At 40.1% G+C, this 22,034-nt stretch overlaps 1 protein-coding gene across 1 annotated transcript in view; it reads left to right on the forward strand.

Annotated features, from left to right (window-relative positions):
• Nucleotides 1–18,015, forward strand: part of LOC309510702 (CD209 antigen-like protein C) — a 67,556-nt gene extending 49,541 nt beyond the window's left edge. Inside the window, exon 8 of the mRNA XM_082185574.1 lies at nt 17,781–18,015. Within this exon, the coding sequence (XP_082041700.1) occupies nt 17,781–17,949 (169 nt within the window). The 3' untranslated portion in view covers nt 17,950–18,015. The remainder of the gene's footprint in view (nt 1–17,780) is intronic.
• Nucleotides 18,016–22,034: the final 4,019 nt, after the last annotated feature.

Raw genomic sequence — 22,034 nt, forward strand, 5'->3', positions numbered from 1 at the left:
GACCATTGGCCGAAGAACGGTCTGCCCTTGAGCAGTGCTCCCCATCCCAAGGTGGAGGCGTCCGTAGACACTACCTTCACACTCGAGGAAGTCCCCAGGCTAACACCTGATTGGTACAAGTCGTTTGCTTTCCCAGGTTTCAGAGCTGCGATGCATTTCTGATTGACCTTGAGACGAAGCAGACCGGAAGCCCACGCTCGGCGCGGTACTCGCGCTTTCAGCCAGAACTGTAGCGGGCGCATGCGAAGCAAGCCCAACTGAAGTACTGATGATGCTGAGGCCATGAGACCTAGCATCCTCTGAAATTTCTTGAGCGGGACAGATGCGCCGCAGCGGAAAGAGCTCGCTGCGCGCTGAATGTCTAGTACGCGCTCTGGTGACAGTCGTGCTATCATAGACAGCGAGTCCAGTTCTGTGCCCAGAAAATATATTATCTGTCTGGGAGACAGAGAACTCTTCGCCCAATTGACCCAGATTCTCGAGGTGATCGAGCAAAATGGTCCTGTGCTCTATGAGCACCGAGTGAGATTGAGCTAGAATCAGCCAATCGTCCAAGTAGTTCAATACTCGCATGCCCTGTAGTCTGAGGGGTGCGAGCGGCTAGAGACAAGCCGAACGGTAGGACTGAGCACTGATATGCCTGGCCCTCGAAGGCGAATCTCAAACGTCGCCTGTGACGTGATGCTATTTGTATTTGAAAATATGCGTCTTTCAGATCTATTGACACAAACCAATCTCCTCGGCGAATGTGCGTGAGGGTTTTTCTGGTCGTGAGCATTCCGAACTGTTGCTTCGCAAGCACTCTGTTCAGTTGCCTTAGATCTAGTATGGGTCTGAGACCCCCGTCTTTTTTCAGTACCAGGAAGTATCTGCTGTATAGCCCTCCTTCACTCTGAGCTTGAGATAAAGGCTCTATGGCCCCTTTGCTCAACAGTTTCAAAATTTCGGCTCGAAGTAGGTGGTGCTACTTCTGTTTTTACCGTAGCTTCGACGCGCGTCACATAGCGGCGAGGGCGTCGGCGAAACTGTAGCGAATAGCCTCTTTCTATAATGTCTAGCACCCACTTCAAAACCCCCGGGTAGCCTTGCCCATGCATCTGCACGAATGGCTAGGGGCTGAATGCGGAGCGCGCTCTGGTCGCTCAGCGACAGAGGGGCTTCGGTGTGCTGTAACATAAGTGTCGCGCTTCGAGGCAGGGGGCGCGCTGATAACAGCGGGCAGATTGCCCGCGCTCGACTCCTTTGCGGTGGTCAACCGAGAGGGGAGGGCTGGGCGAGTCCCGTAGGACCTGTCATGTCTATGTGTGAATGTGGGCGCGGGATAGCGGGCACATTTACAACACTGAGAGCATTGTCCGCCTGAGCAGAGCGAATGCACGTTGGTTTTGTTTTTACAGAAACCTTGAGATATGCGGAACGTAGTGTTTGTGGGCACTGGGCAGTGGGCACATTTACCACGTTTAATGCGCAATCGACCTGGGTCGATTTCATGTGCGCGAGCCCTGTGTGACGGGCTGTGTTTGTGTGTAGGAATTTCGTCTACATTCGTAACACCATCGGCCGTGGCCGGGACACCAGAAAATACACTCTTATGGGTTTTATCTGGGTAGCCGTAAAAGCGGCGTTTGTGTGCAGGCAAGCGGGCTATTTCGCCGACTTGTTTACTGCAGAATACACTGGAACAGTCGCATTTACTGGAACTGAACGAGCGAGAAGTTGCCATAGAAACAGAAAGCGTCAACATGCTGGCGTTTGTTTGCAGGCGTGCGTGTATTACAGCAGGCTTGTTCACTGCAATATTGACATTTCCAGTTGTCTGAACTTCAGAGGCGGAAACCATAGAAACAGAGTTTGGGTGCAGGCGAACGGGTTGTACCACGCGCTCGTTGGCTGCAAAATACACATCTGCAGTCGCCTTTTCAGGGAACTGCCAGAGCGAGAATTGACGGCAAAAAGTGTGTTTTGCCGGTAGACCCGGGATTCGATCGCGGGTCTCTCGCGTGAAAATCTGACGATCTACCACTGGACCACAGAGGAAGACACATAGACATTCAGTAGCGCGAGTATTATCAAAGAGCGTCAACATGCTGGCGTTTGTTTGCAGGCGTGCCCCTCTGTCCTCCTTTTCTTCGCTAACCGAGGAAGAAGTATCTACACTTCTCCTCTCCAGTCACCCTACCACCTGCACGCTTGACCCCATCCCCTCACACCTTCTACAAGCCATCTCTCCCACACTTCTACCATCACTCACACACATCATCAACTCATCCCTCCACACTGGCACCTTCCCTACAGCATTCAAGCAGGCTCGGGTTACTCCACTGCTCAAAAAACCAACGCTAAACACATCATTGGTAGAGAATTACAGACCTATCTCTCTCCTACCATTCATTGCGAAGACACTTGAAAGAGCTGTCTTCAACCAACTAACATCCTTCTTGTCTCTAAACAACCAGCTGGATGTCAACCAATCTGGCTTCAAGAAAGGACATTCAACTGAGACTGCATTACTGTCAGTCACAGAAGCCCTACGGATCGCAAAAGCTGCTTCCAAATCTTCAGTCCTCATTCTCCTGGATCTGTCTGCTGCCTTCGACACGGTGAATCATCAGATCCTTCTGTCCACCCTCTCATCACTGGGCATCACAGGAACTTCACTCCACTGGTTTGAGTCCTATCTCACAGGTAGGTCCTTCAAGGTCGCATGGAGAGGCGAGGTATCCAGAGCACATCAGCTGACCACAGGGGTTCCCCAGGGTTCAGTTCTTGGTCCCCTCCTCTTCTCCATCTACACCACATCACTGGGACACATCATACAGGCACACGGTTTTTCCTACCACTGCTATGCTGATGACACACAGCTCTTCCTCTCCTTTCAACCAGATGATCCCACAGTAGCTGCACGGGTCTCAAGCTGTCTGGCGGACATCTCCACATGGATGAAGGAACACCACCTGCAGCTCAACCTGGCAAAGACTGAGCTTCTCGTCCTCCCTGCCAATCCGTCTCTACAGCACGACTTCACCATCCAGCTAGAGTCATCATTAATCACCCCATCAAGATCGGTCAGAAATCTTGGAGTAACGTTTGATGACCAGCTGACCTTCACAGATCACATTTCAAAGACAGCTCGATCATGCAGGTTTGCACTGCACAACATCAGGAAGATCAGGCCTTTCCTAACTGAGCATGCAACACAACTTATCGTCCAGGCCCTGGTCATCTCTAGGCTTGACTACTGCAATGCCCTTCTGGCTGGACTCCCAGCATGTGCGACCAAACCCCTACAGATGATCCAGAATGCTGCAGCTCGTCTTGTCTTCAACGAGCCCAAGAGGGCCCACGTCACTCCTCTGTTCATCTCTCTGCACTGGCTACCTCTAGCTGCTCGCATCAAGTTCAAGGCTCTGACGCTTGCTTACAGAACTATCACAGGCTCAGCTCCCTCCTACTTTCACTCACTCCTACGAGTCTACATCCCTACCAGACACCTACGATCGGTCAACGAGCGACGTCTCGTGGTTCCATCACAGAAAGCCACAAAATCACTTTCCAGAACATTCTCAATTACAGTTCCATGCTGGTGGAACGCTCTCCCCACCCTCATCCGGAATGCAGAATCCCTGACAACATTCAAAAAACAGCTGAAAACCAATCTCTTCCGTGAGCACTTAACCTTATAAAAAAATAAATAAAAAAAAAATCCTTTCCCTTTGAAACATCACTTATCAGGCTTATGCTACTCTGAATAATACCAGAACTTCGTATTTTGAGCACTTCCTGCGTTGTTGTTGCTTTTGCCTCTTTATGATGACTCGCTGAACTTAGTCCTAATTTGTAAGTCGCTTTGGATAAGGGCGTCTGCTAAATGACTAAATGTAAATGTAAATGTAAATGTAAAACAACAGGCTCGCTCACTGCAATATTGACATTTCCAGTCACCTGAACTTAAGAGGGGAATGAGAAATGTGTCAGGAGTGGAGGTCGGCCCGGCCGCAGCGGGGCTAAAAACACCCTTTTCTCCTTTCGCCAGTGACGCACGGGAACCATAGAAACGGTGTTTGGGTGCAGGCGAGCGGGTTGTACAGCGCGCTCGTTGGCTGCAAAATGCACATCTGCAGTCGCCTTTCAGGGAACTGACAGAGCGAAGCATTGGCGGCATAATATATCTGCCGTTAGACCGGGATTCGAACCCCGGTCCCTCGTGCGAAAAACTAAGATTCCGCCACTGAGCCACAGGGGGGGAACACAAAGGTGTATAGATGCATGAGCATATAAGAGAGCGTCAACATGTTTTCTTCGGCGTTTGCTTGCAAGCGTGCGTGTTACAACAGGCTCGTTTGCTGCAATATTGATATTTCCAGTCGCCTAATCAGGGAACTGAGTTGTCTTTTCGCCGGTGAGTGACGCGTGAATGGGGCGCAAGGGCAGGGTAGCTTTCTTGTAACGTAAAGAAAAACTAACCCCGATCGTCCGCTTCCAGCCTCCCTTGTGAACGGCGCAGTTTGCGCGGCTCGAACAGAGGGAGAGAGAAAGCTAGCCCCGTGACCGTCCGCTCCTGACATCCCCTGTGAACGGCGCGGTTTGCGCGGCTCGAACAGAGGGAGAGCAGGTATCATCCCCCAAGCAGGCAAGGCAAGCGGGCGCACCGGCGAGCTTTGCGGGTTGGGGGGGGCGGAGGAGCAGTCTCGGAGAAGGATGCCAGGTGAGTCCTCAGAGTCACCAGGCAGTAACTGGCTCGCAGTGAGGGCGGTCGCCGTCAGCGAGCGCGAGCGCGAGAGCTGCGTGATCCTCAGGAAAGGGGCGTCTTGAAAAAGACGCCCGGCTCTTTTAGTGCAATGAGAGTGTGTGTCGCGGCGGCGAGCACACACACATACACAAAACACAATAGCAGAGAAAGGATATAACGCCGGATAGCGCAGCAGGAAGGCGACTGAAGGCGGCGCGGCCAGCGGCTTCAGAGTGTCGACTCGTCCCGCTGAAAGGCTTTTTCAGACGGCGCGGCTTCTCTCCGGATCCAGCGATGCGAGAGCTTCGCTGAAGAGATGAAAAATCAGTGAGCTAGCCTCTCGAAGCTATGTTTATAGCCCTAGACCACGCCCATTCTGGCGGGACGTGACGTATTGGGCGCGAAGCGCCCCCATTGGAGCTGACGTCACGAGTGGGCCTTATCGATAGGCTGCTGCAGTTGCCGCAGGGCAGCCAATAGGCGCACAAGCCGTCTCGCCTGTGTCTGCATGCTGCCGCAACGCGTTTTACATTATTTCAAAATTAAGGATAATTTTTTGGCTTCAGTATCTCGCGGAAAAGAGATTTTCCCCTAGCGTAAGATTTACGCAGTACGAGAGTACCTCTCGTAAGAGAACCATGATCGCACTTCTGCCGGCCACCGTTAACATGTTTCACGCATAGACTGGGTTTCACGTTAGAATGTATTTTATCCGCGCACAATTTGAAAAGACTCCAACGGACAGACAGAGTGAAAGACTTTCAGGATTTGTTCTCTCGATCAGGTATAGGGTACAAGTGATTTCAAAACTTTTCAGCCGGTTCTAATTTTATTTTTGGATGCTGTGAACATTTTTAGCTAAAAAGACTGCCTCTCCAGTTTAGCATTTATTGTTGTTTCAGTTAAAAAGACAAAGTTGAAAATTCTGGCTACTATCGTTATTTTAATAATTTCTTTATTTTTATTTTATTTATTAATCTGTCAGGGTTATCTAATCTAACTATTTGTGGCTTGTGTTTTGAATATATGTTCCCCTGCACTTTAGGCATTTTGCACACATTTGCTCCTCATCTTGTGACTTGATTCTGATTTATTTCGTTTTGTATTTTTATTTATTAGAAAGGTATATTCTGTTCTAATTTAATTTAGTAAATTAATTGTTTATTTTTTCGGTGCATCAATGTTGTGCTGTAGGCTGGCCTGCTCGCATAGGTAATTTAGCCGATTTAATTTGATTTGCATGTGAAATGCAAATCTGCAGTGTGGCCTTTCTGGAGTTATTTATGTTATTTCTTAGTTTTATTGATCAAAAATGTTTTTATACATTTTCTTCTATATCTTTGTGTGATTTTCTGTACATCGCGGCTTTGAAACGTTAAAGCCCCGCCCCCAGCCCCACCCCCATACACATGATTCGACTATTAGTCGACTGCAAGACATGACGATTCTGATTCGACTATGAAAATCCATAGTCGGGGACAGCCCTAGTGTACATGTTTGTTAAATAATGAAATATATACATAAATGAATGCCTATATAATCATACTGTATATTTATTAAATGTACATACACATTAAACTTAAATAATGAAAGTCCTGTCTAAAAGAAAAAAAGAACATTGTCTCATCAATGACCTTTATTTAAAATCATATTTTGCTATCATAAAGTTCAGTTTTACATTTGTAGTATTTCAATACATTCTTGTCTTTTTTTATTATAAAACAGCTGTAACTTTTAAAACAGGCTTGATATTTGTTGTTCTGAAATCAGAATGATCAACAACAATGATCTATGATCTGAACTAGATGGTAAAGTTCATAGAAAAATTAAGTTGGCTTGAAAAAGCCTAGCCAGACAGTTTGAAAAAGTTTTGCAATGTTCTAGCATGGTTTAACATGATTTACAATGTTTATAGTGTTAGGGGATAACAGCTTAAAGACCCAGGACCAGATATGATGAAAGAATACCAAAACACTGATAAAACATTCCCTCCTCAGAAAGTAGTACCAATAATGTTCACTTTAAAGAAATACACATAAAAGTACAATTATGTGAATCATATCACATTAATCACATAGTGTTTATCCCCTGTAACCTTAAGATTAGTAAGAAAGACAAATTTGTTAGAAAAAATAAAGACTAGTTAGAAAGATAGATATAGACAGTTAGAAAGAAAGACAGATAAGTTATAAGTAAATTTAGAAAGAAAGAAAGTATTAGTTAGAAAGAAAGAATTAGTTCAGAAAAAAAGAAAGATTAGTTAGATTAACTAGGCTTTTAGACTGGAACTGGTTGATTGAATGACTTTTCACTCTCCAGCATCTGCCACCAATCACTGCAAAACCCTGGATGGGTGTTTTCCGTGTAAAAGCCTTGCATTTCTCCTCGTTTCCCTCTTCCAACATAACCTAGAGGATTCATAAGAAAATTGTGACATTAATATCCAAATAACCTTATTAACAGTACACATGGATGCAGCCACATGAATGACTATTCTTATTGCATTTTGTCATTAAGCAGCTAGCAGTGCGATCACATTTTCATTCATACTTTATACACCTGGTAAGCAGTTCTTGTAAATTTCATTGCAGTGTCTGCAGGGCTGTATACAAGAAAATAACATACTTCAAAATAGCAACACAAATTCATAGTATATATAAAAGGTAGAACATTTTAGAAGTCTATAATTACATTTTTACTATGGACAGGTGTTTGCTTGTTCTGCTCAAATTAACTTAAGTTAGTAAGATTTTTGAAAAAAATTGGCTTCTTACCTGCCATAATTGATAGGCAGTTACACAAGAGGTGTAGAACAGAGTGTACACAGAGTTAGAGAAAGAAAGGTAGTTCTTAAAAGAACCATTTTGTCAAAAACAATGCAATATGGTTAATGCTGCACGTGTATCATCAAGGCTGAGCTTGTCAATAATTCCAATAAATCAGCATGAGCTTTATTCTAATCAATAGATTAAGTTAACGCTAATATTTAGTGATAATGGTAACGTAGTGTTTTAAGATAATAGCCCCTCACAAACCAGGACCACACGGTGCACAAGCTGCGTTTCTACAAATGATTAAATTAACCAATTCAACTAAAGTAGTCACAGTCACAGATACACTGTCTCTAACATAAAAGTTAAAATCCAATTTACAAAGCAACAATTATTTATTAATCTGATATTTAATATAACGAACTTACCATAGACAGTATACAAACGGAACTTACCGAGCCAAATACCGCCGCCATTACTGAAGATTCGCCGGCGCTACCATTGGCTGCTGTCGCTTGACTTCCAGTGATTGGTTGCTACTATGTTGGACGATACTGATTGGCTGCCACAAAATAGCAGGTCCCTCCTTATATGGCAGGTCTTCCGGCTGTCAACGGCAGCTACTTCCTGCTGCCAGCTGCCGATTTTTCGCTGAACCCCCTCTCAAACGCTTTCAATTCATGGAAATTCCGCTGATTTTCAAAGAAGAAAATGCAAACAACATGGTTGTACCAAAATGTCCTTTCTTAATCTCTTCTCACTTAACGGGATGTTCGCTGCCTAGGTAACGTAGGGGAACTCCCACGCCCCAAGTTCAGTCAGGCAAATTAAGAAAGATCACGGCTTTAGTCAACATGTAGGACTATTTTAAAATAAACTAATATTTAGATTGTGTAGAAATTTAAAAAAAAAAATTTTTTTCTTGTACATGTTAGTTAAAAATAAAACAAAAATAATCTGTAATACCATACAGTAGCCACTAGATGTCTGTATAGCCCTTTACATAAATATTCAGGGCTGTGTGTTCCCAAGTTGAAAATGAGACATGATTGCTTAGTTTTAATAGGTTTTTAGCTACAACATAGTTACTTACAGCTATATGACATTTTCTTAAATAGTTTATATTTTGCAAATATTTTACACCGGACCAAATTCTTAATAAATAAAAGGTTTTAAAAAATATATATTTCTTCTTGCTTGACTTTATTTCTATATATAAGACCTTGAAGTAATCCAAAAGTAATCAGATTACATTACTTTCATATTGTGGTACTTGGATTACGTTACTGAATGCATTAATATAATGATAGTCTCGCATGAAATACCCGCAACAGCAGATCAACGTGCTGCATTTCTCTCCAATACAGTAGGAAATTTTATTAAATTAAATTAAATGTGGAGGATTTTATCTTTGACAAGATGATTGACAGGCCAGTTTACTGTGTCAGGAGCAACCGTTAAAGACGCAATTGCAACTACACCATAGTTAGAGAGCAACTGTTCTTTTACAAAGATGAGCTATTTCTCTTCTAGACACTTGACACAGTCTTTGACAAAGTGTTTGAAAATTTCAGCACATTAAGCCAAACTTTGATTAACTTCAAGATTGTTATGATCTGAAGAATGTTTCATTTTCATATGGTTTTTATTATTATTATTTCAGCATTCACATCTCAGTGTTTGAACAGTGACATGAAGTTGAGAGATTGGGTTGGAAAGTTGTACTTCAGCTCTGAAAAACTCACCTGGTCAAGCAGTCGTGCTTTCTGCGTTTCAAAAGGAGCCGATCTGGTGACCATAACCAGCCAATCAGAACAGGTAAGACAACTATACTGCAGAATGTGATTTTGCACCAAATATAGTTAGGTACAATATACAAAAATGTTTTATTACAAAATCACATCTCACCACTGAATTTTTAGTTTTATATAATTGTAAATTATGTACATTTTCTCTATTAGATGTCTCTGAACTCTGAAATTAAAGACCATTACTGGATTGGTCTCAATGATCTGCAAACTGAAGGACGCTGGGTTTGGGTGAATAACCAAACTCTCACTGAAACTGGAGTATTGTAAGAACTCTGTCTGCAATTGTTTGTTAATCAATGTAACACACTGTTCTACTACAGGAAAGAATATTAAAATATTTGGAATAATGGTATATTTTACAACAGCGGTTCTCAAAGTGAGGTCCATGACCAATAGCCAGGGGGTCCGCAAAATAATTTGCTATACTGTAGTTTCCGTATTATTATAATATATATACACTTTTTTCTGATCAATGTATTATTGTTTTTCCAGATACAGTGTACAGAAGTGGTTCACTATAAAAGTAAATCTTTTCTAACAACCTTTTCTAATTCAGGATTAGTAAGATATATTACATCATCAGCATAATGATATACGTTCTTAGCCTCCTATTTTTAGACCGACAACTGACTCATGTGTCCGTATTGCAATGTTCATGGGTTTCACTGCCGATGCAAAAAGTAGCGGAGGCCAAGGACACCCCTGCCTGGTTCCTCTTGATAAAGTAAATTTTGAAGACAAATCGGAATTAGTTTGGAGAGATGCAGATGGATTTAACATATGAATCATGTCAAGAAATTGTGGACCGAAATAAATTTTTTACAGAACTGCCAACAAGTAAAGCCAATCTACTCATAGCTTTTTCTGCATCTAGAGAAAGTGCAATCACCAGGGAGTCTACTTGTTTGGCAAAGAATATATTCATAAGCCTCTGTATTAGGGCTGCAAAATATATAGAAAAATTATCGTTATCGCGATAATAGTATATGCGATATCCGTATCGCAGAGAGGTGCGATAAATTGCGTTTATTTTATGTAACAAGCAGTTGTGTGATGCATGCATGCATAGGTTGTTTGCATACCTGTGCCTAAAAAGAACTGTACGTCTGAAATATGGCAATATTTTGGATTCAATAGAGAAGACGTGTCATAAATGCAGGTACTGTGTAAGGGGCCGTACACATATTGCGTCTAAAAACGCATGGAAAGCGCAGCCGCACCGCTATCTCCTTCTTCCCACAAGGCTTGCGTCTGTCATTGCTATGCAACCATGACCTGTGTGAGCTTGCGGAATTCTGAAAAGTTGAGATGTTCTTATCTCGTCGCGGCATAGGCGGGCCTGGAAAAATGAGCTTTTTGCGGTTTTTGAACGCGCTTGCCGGGCGCCTGCATTTGAAATAATGAATTTGCACGCGCAAAGAAGACGATATGTGAACATAAGTGACGGTGTCACTAAGGCCCCATTTACACTGCATGGTTCAAGTGACCCAATTCCGATTTTTTCCTCTCATGTGGCACAGATCGGATATGACCGGTGAACGTGTAAGCAGGAAAAAACCGCATGGATTCCGATTTTCTCAGATCGGATTCAGGCCTCATTCATATGTGGTAATAAATCGGATATGAATTGGATACGTGCATTTGCGTGTGCCATGTAAGCAGACAAATCGGATATTCCCCAGTAAATGCGAGTCGTACGTCATTAAAAAAGTGACGTCAACTCAGGTTGACACCACCAACTGAGAACACATGACTTATTATAGGCGCGATGGAGGTCGAAGGCTCAACACAGTGGAGTAATTTTTTCTACACCTTATGAGAGCAATGTTTTGCTGACCTTTGAAAATAGTGCGGAAAGCAAAACACTGCATAATTAGAGATGTGCGGATGAGCACCAACGTCATCCGAATCCACAGCCAAAAACAAATCATCCACCCGCCACTCACCCGCACCAATAATTTTCTCTGATTCAAGTATCCGCACCCGATGGTCAAAGTTATTATTCTTATGTGTGGTTACGCGTGAGGATAAATGGATGATCATCACCTTCAACAGCGGACTCGAGGCGACGGTTGATGCGCTCATCTAATACAATGATGAATGAGCTCTGCTTTTAAATGAACATTTCTTTAAAACAAAATTTATTTGACAGAATTTTCTTAATGGCATAAACAGGCTTTACTCCCTTGAAACTTAAACTGGAATGGAACATGCTCATATTTTAGAGAATGTAGTTAATATTTTCGTTAATAATGATTTATCTATCCAACCGCGACCCACCCGAAATTAATCAGAATGTTATTTTTATTAGCCTACTTGACCCGCCCGATCCGCGGAGCCCCCGCGGATATAACCGCGATCGGATACACGCGATAGATGAGCGCATCACTATAATAATTTTGTCTGCTTCTGCATCCATTGCATATAGAGCTGTTTTACTTCATTTTCCGGGCCAGAACGTCTACATTTGGTTGTTTTGGCAGTGTATAGTGTAAATGCAAATATCGGATACGGGTCACTTTTAAAAGATGATGTAAGCGGGTCATCAAAAAAAAAAATCGGATATAGTCAGCAAATCGGAATTGGGCATCAAGACCTGCAGTGTAAATGCAGCCTAAGTCGTGCCGAAAATTTTTGGGAATTTCTCCACAGTCATCTGGAACGCAACCTCAGGGAGTTATATGAAGACTTCAAAAAGTGTAAGCCCAAATCTACCAAAACTGCTAACGAAATGCCAAGTAACAATAACAGAGTCGCACAGACAACCATTAATCAAAGTGTTGCATGTGTAACGTTAACTCCTTATGAAAAAACTGAGATATTCTTCTGAAGATCAGAGGAATATCTATTAGCCTACCTGTTTATTTTAGTATGAACATTACATATATAAATTATTAAAAAAAACTTAATAAAAATAGCATTTCTCTGGGGAAATGTTATATCGCAAGAAATATCGTTATCGCAATACTCAACAACATCGCATATTTTCCCAGTATCGTGCAGCCCTACTCTATATGTTGTTAAAAGAGGACCTATTTTTAATAAATCCAGTCTGATCTATATGGATAAAGTTTGGTAAGACTTTAGGAGGGAACGGAGATGTAACATCCCGCAAATGTGCATTGCATCCACTTCCTTATTTATACCCGCGCTGCGGGGGCGGAGCAAGAGATGCAAATATCTCACACCAATCTTCATTAGGCTTGTTTAGTTTACATTCGAATGTGACGTCGACGTTACGTAGAACGTGACTGACTGACAGGGAACAAAATTATATCATTAATGCTCAACCAGAAACTCACCCATACTACTCTATTGCACTACCTTTGGGTGATCACAGGGCCGGCCCTCCCTATACACGAACTAAGCGGCTGCTCAGGGCCCCGTCGCCACTAGGGGGCCCCCAAAATATGGTCCAACCGTAGACCGTGACCTGTAACTCGACGTACATTTGCATCACCTGCTGACGCAGCGGTAGAGTTACACTCACGGGACACTGCACTTATTCGCAATCACAAAAGTTTATTATTTGCATTTGCTTAAAACATTTCATTCACCTGCTGTTCTAACATGCATTTTTTTCTGAGCACACCCCGAGCGCGCGCACTAAAAACCTGTCAAACAGCGCCCGATTACTGGACTTTATCTAAATTGCGTCTGATTGTGCTACTACTGTCAAATACACACAATATTTACATAAACACAGTTGGTTATGTCTGAAGTGAAAGTTATCAGTTGTGTCTGTGGGCCTGTTTACACCTGGTCACTTCATGCGTTTTGATCAGATAGCTATCACAAATCCTCTTATCTCACTGAAATCTTGACGGATTTACAAACCGTTTGGTTTCATACAAACGTTATTAACGTGGCTATAATTCTGGATGCTTGAACATGTTTAAATATATAATATTATATTTATTGATAAGTATGCAGTGTCATAACCACATCTCTGACGTTTATAACAAACCAAACCGTTTGAAAATCGGTAGAAAATTTAGCAAGTTATGGTTATTTAAAAAGTACATGCACCATTAACACAATGTTACGAGTGAGCGAGCTCCCTGTGGCAAGATGGCCGCCGTGTGCGGACGTCGACCTCCATTGGCCAGCAGCGCGGACGGGACATCTAGCCTTTATTATATGATATCTATGGCATGGTTAATCACCGTTTCTCCACACCTCCACACCTGCGTCACAGCATTTAACCTGAAGACACAAAAAGTGTTACCTAGAGACACCTGCTGGATAAAATAAAGTACCACAGCCCCTTGGATCATCACACTTGCTAAAGAGATAAATAGATTCATCTGCGGTGATGCTGTCACATCTGGCAATAACATGACATATAGCCTATAACACGCTCTCACACGTTTATTTTTTATAATTTTTGGGAGGAGTAAAATTTACATATGTGGTTTCTACAACTTGAGAAATTAAGATAAGAAAATTACATGCACTGAGAAGAAGCAAAGCTTCTAGAAGTGTGCGGACCAATGCCCAAGATATCTGGCACTGCGTTTTTTGTTTGGGAGAAGAGCACGCACAGGCAGTTCTCGAGGGAGCTGCCTGTGCAAACTGTGAGCGTTTTGCTTTGAGAATGCTCCACTCTCGAGCGAAGAGGGATCAGCGTCTAACGAGGGTGAGCTGGAGTCAAGTCAAGTTTATTTGTATAGCGCTTTTCACAATACAGATTGTATCAAAGCAGCTTCACAGTATTAAATTAAAATAATACAACAAAGTTTGTTTCAAGAGGAATTTATTGATTGATCAAATTAAATTAAATATCCCCAACTGAGCAAGCCAAAGGCAACAGTGGGAAGGAACCGAAAAACTCCATCAAGTGACCTAATGGAGAAAAAAAAGAAAAAAAACCTTGGGAGAACCCAGGCTCAGTCGGGGGCCAGTTCTCCTCTGGCATTTATGAGCTAGAGGCCGGATTGTAGTTTGAACTGTAGGATTATATGAATGCGACTTTAATCTAGTTCTAAACTGGGAGAGCGAGTCTGAGCAACGAACAGTATCAGGAAGACTATTCCAGAGTTTTGGAGCCAAATGTGAAAATGCTCTCCCTCCTTTGGTGGTTCTGGATATCCTAGGTATGACCAAAAGCCTTGAATTTAGTGATCTTAAAGAGCGCGATGGATTATAGGGTGATAGAATATCCGTTAAATAGACTGGAGCTAAGCCGTTTAGGGCTTTATAAGTCAGTAGCAATATCTTATAATTAATACGGAGCTTTATAGGTAACCAATGCAGTGATGATAAAATCGGTGTTATATGATCATATTTTCTTGATCTCGTAAGAACTCTAGCGGCGGCATTTTGGACTAACTGTAGCTTGTTTATTGAGGATGCAGGACAACCAGCTAATAAAGCATTACAGTAATCCAGTCTCGAGGTCATGAATGCATGAACTAACTTTTCTGCATCAGAAACTGATAGCATATTACGTAGCTTAGCAATGTTTCTAAGGTGGAAAAAGGCTGTATTTGTAACATATGAAATATGATTTTCAAAAGACAGGTTGCAATCGAGTATAACACCCAGGCCTTTTACTGTAGAGGATAAAGTAACAGGACATCCTATGATGTTAAAGTTGTATTGTGCGAGGTTTTGTGGGCGGTTTTTTGAACCGATAAGTATTACCGCTGTCTTGTCTGGATTTAATAAAAGAAAATTACACGTCATCCAATCTTTTATATCTTTAACACACTCTGTCAATTTGGAAAATGTAGCGTTTTCATCCGGCCGTGATGAAATATATATTTGAGCGTCATCAGCATAACAATGGAAACTAATTCCATGTTTCCTTATAATATTTCCAAGTGGCATCATATATATTGAAAATAACAGAGGGCCTAATACAGATCCCTGCGGCACTCCATAGTTTACTGGAGTTATGATCGATTTTTCTCCATTTAAATAGACAAAATGGTAGTGGTCAGATAGGTATGATTTGAACCAGCTTAGTGCTTGTCCTTGAACACCAGTATAATTTTGTAGTCGATCTAAGAGTAATGTATGATCTATAGTATCGAACGCAGCACTAAGATCAAGTAAAACTAGTATTGAGATACAGCCTTGGTCAGAAGCTAAAAGTAAATCATTTGTGATTTTAACGAGCGCAGTTTCAGTGCTATGATGTGGTCTGAATCCAGACTGAAACTTTTCATAGATCAGGGCTTTTCAGGGCTCTTTCTTCATTTTCTTGCAAGAAAGAGCCCAGTTGGGCGGACACAGCTTTTTCTAGTATTTTAGACATAAAAGGAAGATTTGAAATGGGTCTATAATTTGCTAGATTATGTGGGTCTAATTGTGGTTTCTTAATGAGAGGTTTTATAACTGCCAGTTTAAATGTTCTAGGAACATGACCTAAAGATAAAGATGAGTTAATAATATTGAGGAAAGGCTCTTCCACTACAGGTAACACTTCTTTCAGTAGTTTAGTTGGTATAGGATCTAATAAACATGTTGTTGTTTTAGATGAAGTGATACGTTTATTTAACTCTTTTTGTTCTATAGTTGTAAAGCACTGTAATTGTTCTTGCGGGGTGATAAGTGAGGCTGAATTATAAGGCGCGATTGAGGATTCAACGTTTATAATTGTGGTTCTGATGTTTTCTATTTTCTCAGTGAAGAACTTCATGAAATCATTACTACTAAACTGTAACGGAATATTTTGTTCAGGTGACATCTGTTTATTTGTTAGTCTAGCCACGGTGTTAAATAAAAACCTAGGATTGTTTTGGTTGTTTTCTATTAGTTTGCAGAGATGCTCAGCCCTGGCTGCTTTTAGGGCCTTTTTTATAACGTGACATACTGTCTTTCCACGTGATTCTAAAAACCTCTAAATTAGTTTGTTTCCATTTACGCTCTAAAGTTTGTCTGTATGAGACTAGCAGTAAGCTAGATCAACATTAGAATAGCATACAGATCATAGGCTATTCTAACATTTTATCATTGTTGAATTATATAACATTGATTAGTTTTATGTAAATGTGCTCACCTGTTTAATAAAGTACCTGTAGGAGCGGTCGAAGTCTCGGACGTGAAGCTCTCGGCATCTCGAAAACACCGCGCTGATATTGATTCTCGTTTTAGTTCTCCTTTTTTTATCCAAAGTCTGCTTGCCATGGTCCATAATGTTTGAACGAAACAACAACAGTGTGAAGATAGACATTACGAACTACACAGTTGTCCATGTCTGTCGCCTTGGTTACTATCAGAGGGCTCTGGTTACTATGGCAGTACGAGCGGAAACCAGGGAGAATGCGGATATGACGCCATTGACGGGCGACAAAACGGAAATATAGAACGGTCTGTGTCTTCGAATTAAATTACAAATTTCTCCTGGTTTGAAAGTTGTTGGAAATAGTCGGGATAATGTAAGTACACAACAACAAAAAATAATAATATAACATAGATATAGTGAGTTTTGTTATTTTTAAAGCAAAAAAACTACATATTGTACCTTTAAGCAAAATCATACCAAAAAAACCTCAGGATTCTCAAACACAAGGACAGAACAAACAACCAACCTAAAGCAACAATAAGAACTGACAAAGAACAAGACAGAACACAGGGTTTAAATAGACAGAACTGATTAGTAAATTAACAAGACACACCTGAACTAAACTAACGATCAATCAAACACTAGAGACAAACAGGCAGGGGCTGAGGAAGACAGAACTGAACTAATTAACAGATAAACTAAACACAGAACAGAACAGAAATCAAAACAAGTTTAGTCAATTTAAGCGTAATTCATGCAATTTTATAGCCTGGAAATCCAGACCTAAATCTAAAAGATTAATGGTCTTGCGTCGATTAATGAAACGACCAAAGCCGTTTCAAACAACTGGTATTCATCCATAGCCATCTTGCAATGTTTACTAATGACTTCGGTGTCACAGCGCTGTCGTCATCTCGCCTCTGGCCCGCCTATATCAGATAACCCGATGTGATTGGTGCAGCTCAGATCGAGGGGCATATTTAATGAGCATCATTATTCGACACCAGAGTAACTCGCTGAGCAAATTCAACTTGTGCTTTCGCAAGAACTCTGGATTACCAGGGTAGCAATTTTATAGTATTTATTTGAAAGAATAAAATGAGCAGTTTTGTGTCTATCCTTGCATTGTTCAACTGGTCGAGGTTGATATGGGATTTAGAAAGTAATTAGTAATAAGTAATTCAATACTTTTTAGAGAGAGTAATTAGTACAGTAATCTAATTACACTGTCGAAAAAGTAATTAGTAACTAGTAATTACTTTTTTAGAATAACTTACCCAACACTACTCCCACCCACATTAACTGAGGGGATCCTTGGAACATTTTCTACCCTATAAAGGGTCCCTGGCCCCAAAAAGTTTGAAAACCCCTGTTTTACATGAACTAGGTTTTCTTTAAAATATTCTCGAAAGGAAGAATATGGTTTTAACCCTGACCACTTGTTTCTGCTATTGAAGGTTTTGGTACCAGAGGGTCTCTCAGAAAAGTGAACCTGATAACTGGAGAGTAGACGATCCCAATGGAGAGAACTGTGCTATTGTGAAAAATTCTTCCAACTATTTCAACAATTGGTTTGATGTTTCCTGCAATTATATGTATAAGTTTATCTGTGAAAAGAATTTTTAATTTACCTCCTTCAGTGATATGTAATGAAAGAGGTCTAGTTTAGAGAAAATAAAAACATCATGTCTTCTTTTGGATTGTCTTGCTTATTAATTTAAAATGCTGTAAAATGTATTACCTTGAATGCAATGTATGTTGCTTGGGATAAAAGCGTTTGCCAAATGCATAAATGTAAATGCACAAGCAGCTTTTTATATTGAGTGCACTTATATCCCATCTTGTAATCATTTTTATGTATGCTCTTAAGAGCAGGAGCGAAGCATATGATTTATGTCACATTTAAGACAAATACTTTTTTTACCTAAAACAACTTTTTTCAAAACATTTTCAAAGCTAGAAATAATAAGTTCTCTTTTTAGAAATTTTTTTCTGCATAACAGCATTATAAGGATGAGATGTTCTTATAAAGTTCTTTAATATTCTGTGTGAAACTGTGCTGTGGTCAGCAGATGGCATTGTACTTCTGAGACGTTCCTACTGTATGTGCTAGCTATAAGTAGCCTATAAATAAATAAAAATATATATATTGACAAGATCTGTTTTGAGTATGTATCTATAATAACTGTAAGAAATAAACCTTTTAAAGTTAGAAAGAAAACATTTTATGATGTTTAAAACGACAGCACTTAAATGTGTAGCATTCCCAAAACTCCCGACCCAATTACTTGTTGTGTCTAGGAAATTATAAAAGAAATTCAGCAACAAGTGGGACGAACATTTAAATGTCTCATTAGTTATTTATAAATAGGTTACACAGGTATTTTAACTCAATGGCACTTTCAATGAATCACTGATAACCCCTTCCTTTGCCTTCATCTCATGCCTGAATTTAAACAGTGCCGTTTTACTGTTGCCTTTTTAAAGCCACAATGCTACAGGTGAAGGAAAAGTGGCAAAACTACAAAATAATTTCACTTCTGATTTGTACAGTGACAGAAATGAGAACAGAACTTACCAGCTTTTGAACATGGCTTCTCGGGAGATTCAAATGTATGGAATGGAATGGAAATTATTTTATTTGAAACAGGGACAATGCACAAATAAACATTAAACTTGTTAAACAAGAGAATATGTCTTGGGCCAGGTTATAGCAACAATTGCTAATTTCCACCTGTAGTCCCTGGGCAGGTATGACAAATTTAAAAAAATATCAATTTTAAAATAGAAATTTCACAGAATTATGAATAAAATGATGTCCATTGAGTTTACAAACAAACAAGTTTGAAAAAAAACAGAACCAGGGAGGCCATCAGCCCATTTACTCTCTGTCTCCTCTCTCTCCAACAAACACACTTGAACAGTTCAGTAGCATCTTAAGCACACACCCACTTCTTAAGCACACAAGTATCACTTCTTTTTCATTATCATTTACATTTTGGGGATAACAAGTGGTGTGACAGTGTCATTATCATGTTTTAATTCATAATCAGTCTCTAAATTAAAATATATCAATTTTTTCTCAAGAGGGCATGACATATTTCACCTCTGCTTACTAAGCTTCAGGGCAGCTGTCAGAACTTTTGCACAGGCAAGGCTCTGATCCAAAACCTACTGAGCTGTCTCACTGTCTACATAGGCAGCTCCCTTATAAGGCAGCATCCTTATTGTCATGGAAGCTCCTAAGTAACTCATTTGGAACACCATCAGCATGTGCAACACAATTAATGCTCACATGAGACTTGTAAGGGCAAATTCTAAACTGTTTTTGCGCCCTTGCAGGGCACTTAAGGAAGGGGATGCCATTTGTTGAATATTTTCAAACAAAAGTGAACACCTGAATCCCTTCACAAAGCGCTCTTATATAGGGCTGGGCGATAGAACGATAACAATATTTCTGCAATAGAATTTTCCTTGATAAAATTATAACAAAAGTTCAATAAGTGTTCAATATAATGTTTATGCACTATGCAAATAATGCTGTGAATGTTTTACTGTGAATGTAATGAAATAGTTCAAAGTCTAAAGAGCTGTTAACCAGGATTATTGTGATCGAAAGAGACGTTTCTTGGTTCAGTGAGGTTTTTACTGAAAAAGCCTTTGAGGACTGAAATCATTCAGATCTGATTTTGAAAGTGTTCAACAGTAGGCTACTGATGAGGTGGGTTTTCAGGCAATTCAAAAAAGGATTAGTTGGCAAAACTACAATGGAAACAGGTCATTCACAGGTCACTTGGCGTACGTAAAAGTCGATTATTCTTTAAAGATGTAAAGGTTGTTATAATTTTTATGTTATAAAACATTGAATTTTTTAATGTGAACACCAACAGAATTATATGTCAGTTCACCGCCACATCCGCATGGTGCCTGAGTGCTCCTGTGAAGCACACTATTAGAGACAAGCTTTCTCCTGGGTGCGATCTCAGAAGTAAACTGATTTGTCAAGGGAACAACGCTCATTTTATCTGTCTTTTATTGTTTCACAGGTACACAGTGCTTCACTGCCTGTGTGTCCTTTGCTGCCAGACCTGATATCCCCTATAGTCTGAGGCCGGTAACGGTGTGGCATGTTTGGACAGAAGACTATGGAGGGATTATTGGGTCAGATTTAAAACTAAAAGTCTAAAACTAAAAGTCTTAAACGAAAACTAAAAGTCTAAATTTGAAACTAAAAGTCTAAGTCGAAAACTAAAAGTCTAAGTTGAAAATGAATTTGGTATTTAGGATTGGACATTTGGTATTTAGGATAGGGCATTTTGTATTTAGGATTGGGCATTTGGTCATTTAGGATTTAGGATTGGGCATTTAGGGATTTAGGATTGGGAATTTGGTATTTAGGATTGGGCATTTAATCATTTAAATGCCCAATCCTAAATCCCCAAATTCCCAATCCTAAATCCTAAATTGCTAAATGATTAAATGCCCAATCCTAAATACCAAATTCCCAATCCTAAATCCTAAATGACCACATGTCCAATCCTAAATACAAAATACCCTATCCTAAATACCAAATGCCCAATCCTAAATACCAAATTAATTTTCAACTTTTAGTTTTCGATTTAGACTTTTAGTTTCAAATTTAGACTTTTAGTTTTCGTTAAAGACTTTTAGTTTTAGACTTTTAGTTTTACATCTGACCCAATAATCCCTCCATAGAAGACGAGACAGAGTTCTTTATTAAACTCATAAAAGACTAAAGAATTACGGGTATAAGTAAGGAATAATTGACGAATGCCATTAAATTAATAGGGACAATAATTTAATAATTTCAATAATTATTTTTACATTATATTTCAATAATTATTTTTACATTATATTTCAATAATTCAACGGCCCTGAGTCAATTATACGGCTAAAACCACGGTTACCACGCCTCAAAACACTGTTCAGATGATGTATTTCAAGACATTTGTCAGGTTTTTGTCCTTAAAACGCTCTGTTGCTAATTCCAAAACGTCATTTTAGAGCTTGTAATGGAGGCTTGAGCCACTGATAGCAAACTAATGCAGTTTCAATGCAGTTATAGAGCGAGAGAGAGAGAGAGAGAGAAAGTTCCCTTTCAGTCGGTCACGTTCGACGTCACGTCGACATACTGACGAATTGAGATCCCAATTCTTTGATGCATCGGCGTGACGTCGAACGTGACCGACTGAAAGGGAACGAGGGTTACATAACCGAGGTGTGTGTGTGTGAATTACCCGTCTGTGCATTTATCAACAGTGTTCAACAGCGTCTCTGATAGCAGAACTGAAATAACTAATAACTCTTGTAAATAGCTGTAAAAAGTACTGGAAATAAAAATGTATAGAACAATTTATTTTGTTTAATTTACAAATTAATTGACATGACAAAAATAAATATACAGAATAATATATTTTGTTTACAAATTATAACTTGCATAACAAAAATAATGTATAAAACAATTTGTTCTTTGTTTCATTTACAAATTTTAACTTGCATTACAAAAATAAACAATGCACAGAGATTACTTTTTTGTTTCATTAACAAATTATAACTTGCATAACAAAAATAAATCATGTTCATATAGAACAAGTTCGTTTCATTAACAAGTTTTAATTTACATAACCAAAATTATGTTTATGTCCCCAGTCTATTCTCTCCCTGTTCTCCTCTCAACAAATACTTTTATA

The sequence above is a fragment of the Leuciscus leuciscus genome, assembly GCF_965113295.1.
Source record: "Leuciscus leuciscus genome assembly, chromosome: 12".
Taxonomy (NCBI): Eukaryota; Metazoa; Chordata; class Actinopteri; order Cypriniformes; family Leuciscidae; genus Leuciscus; species Leuciscus leuciscus.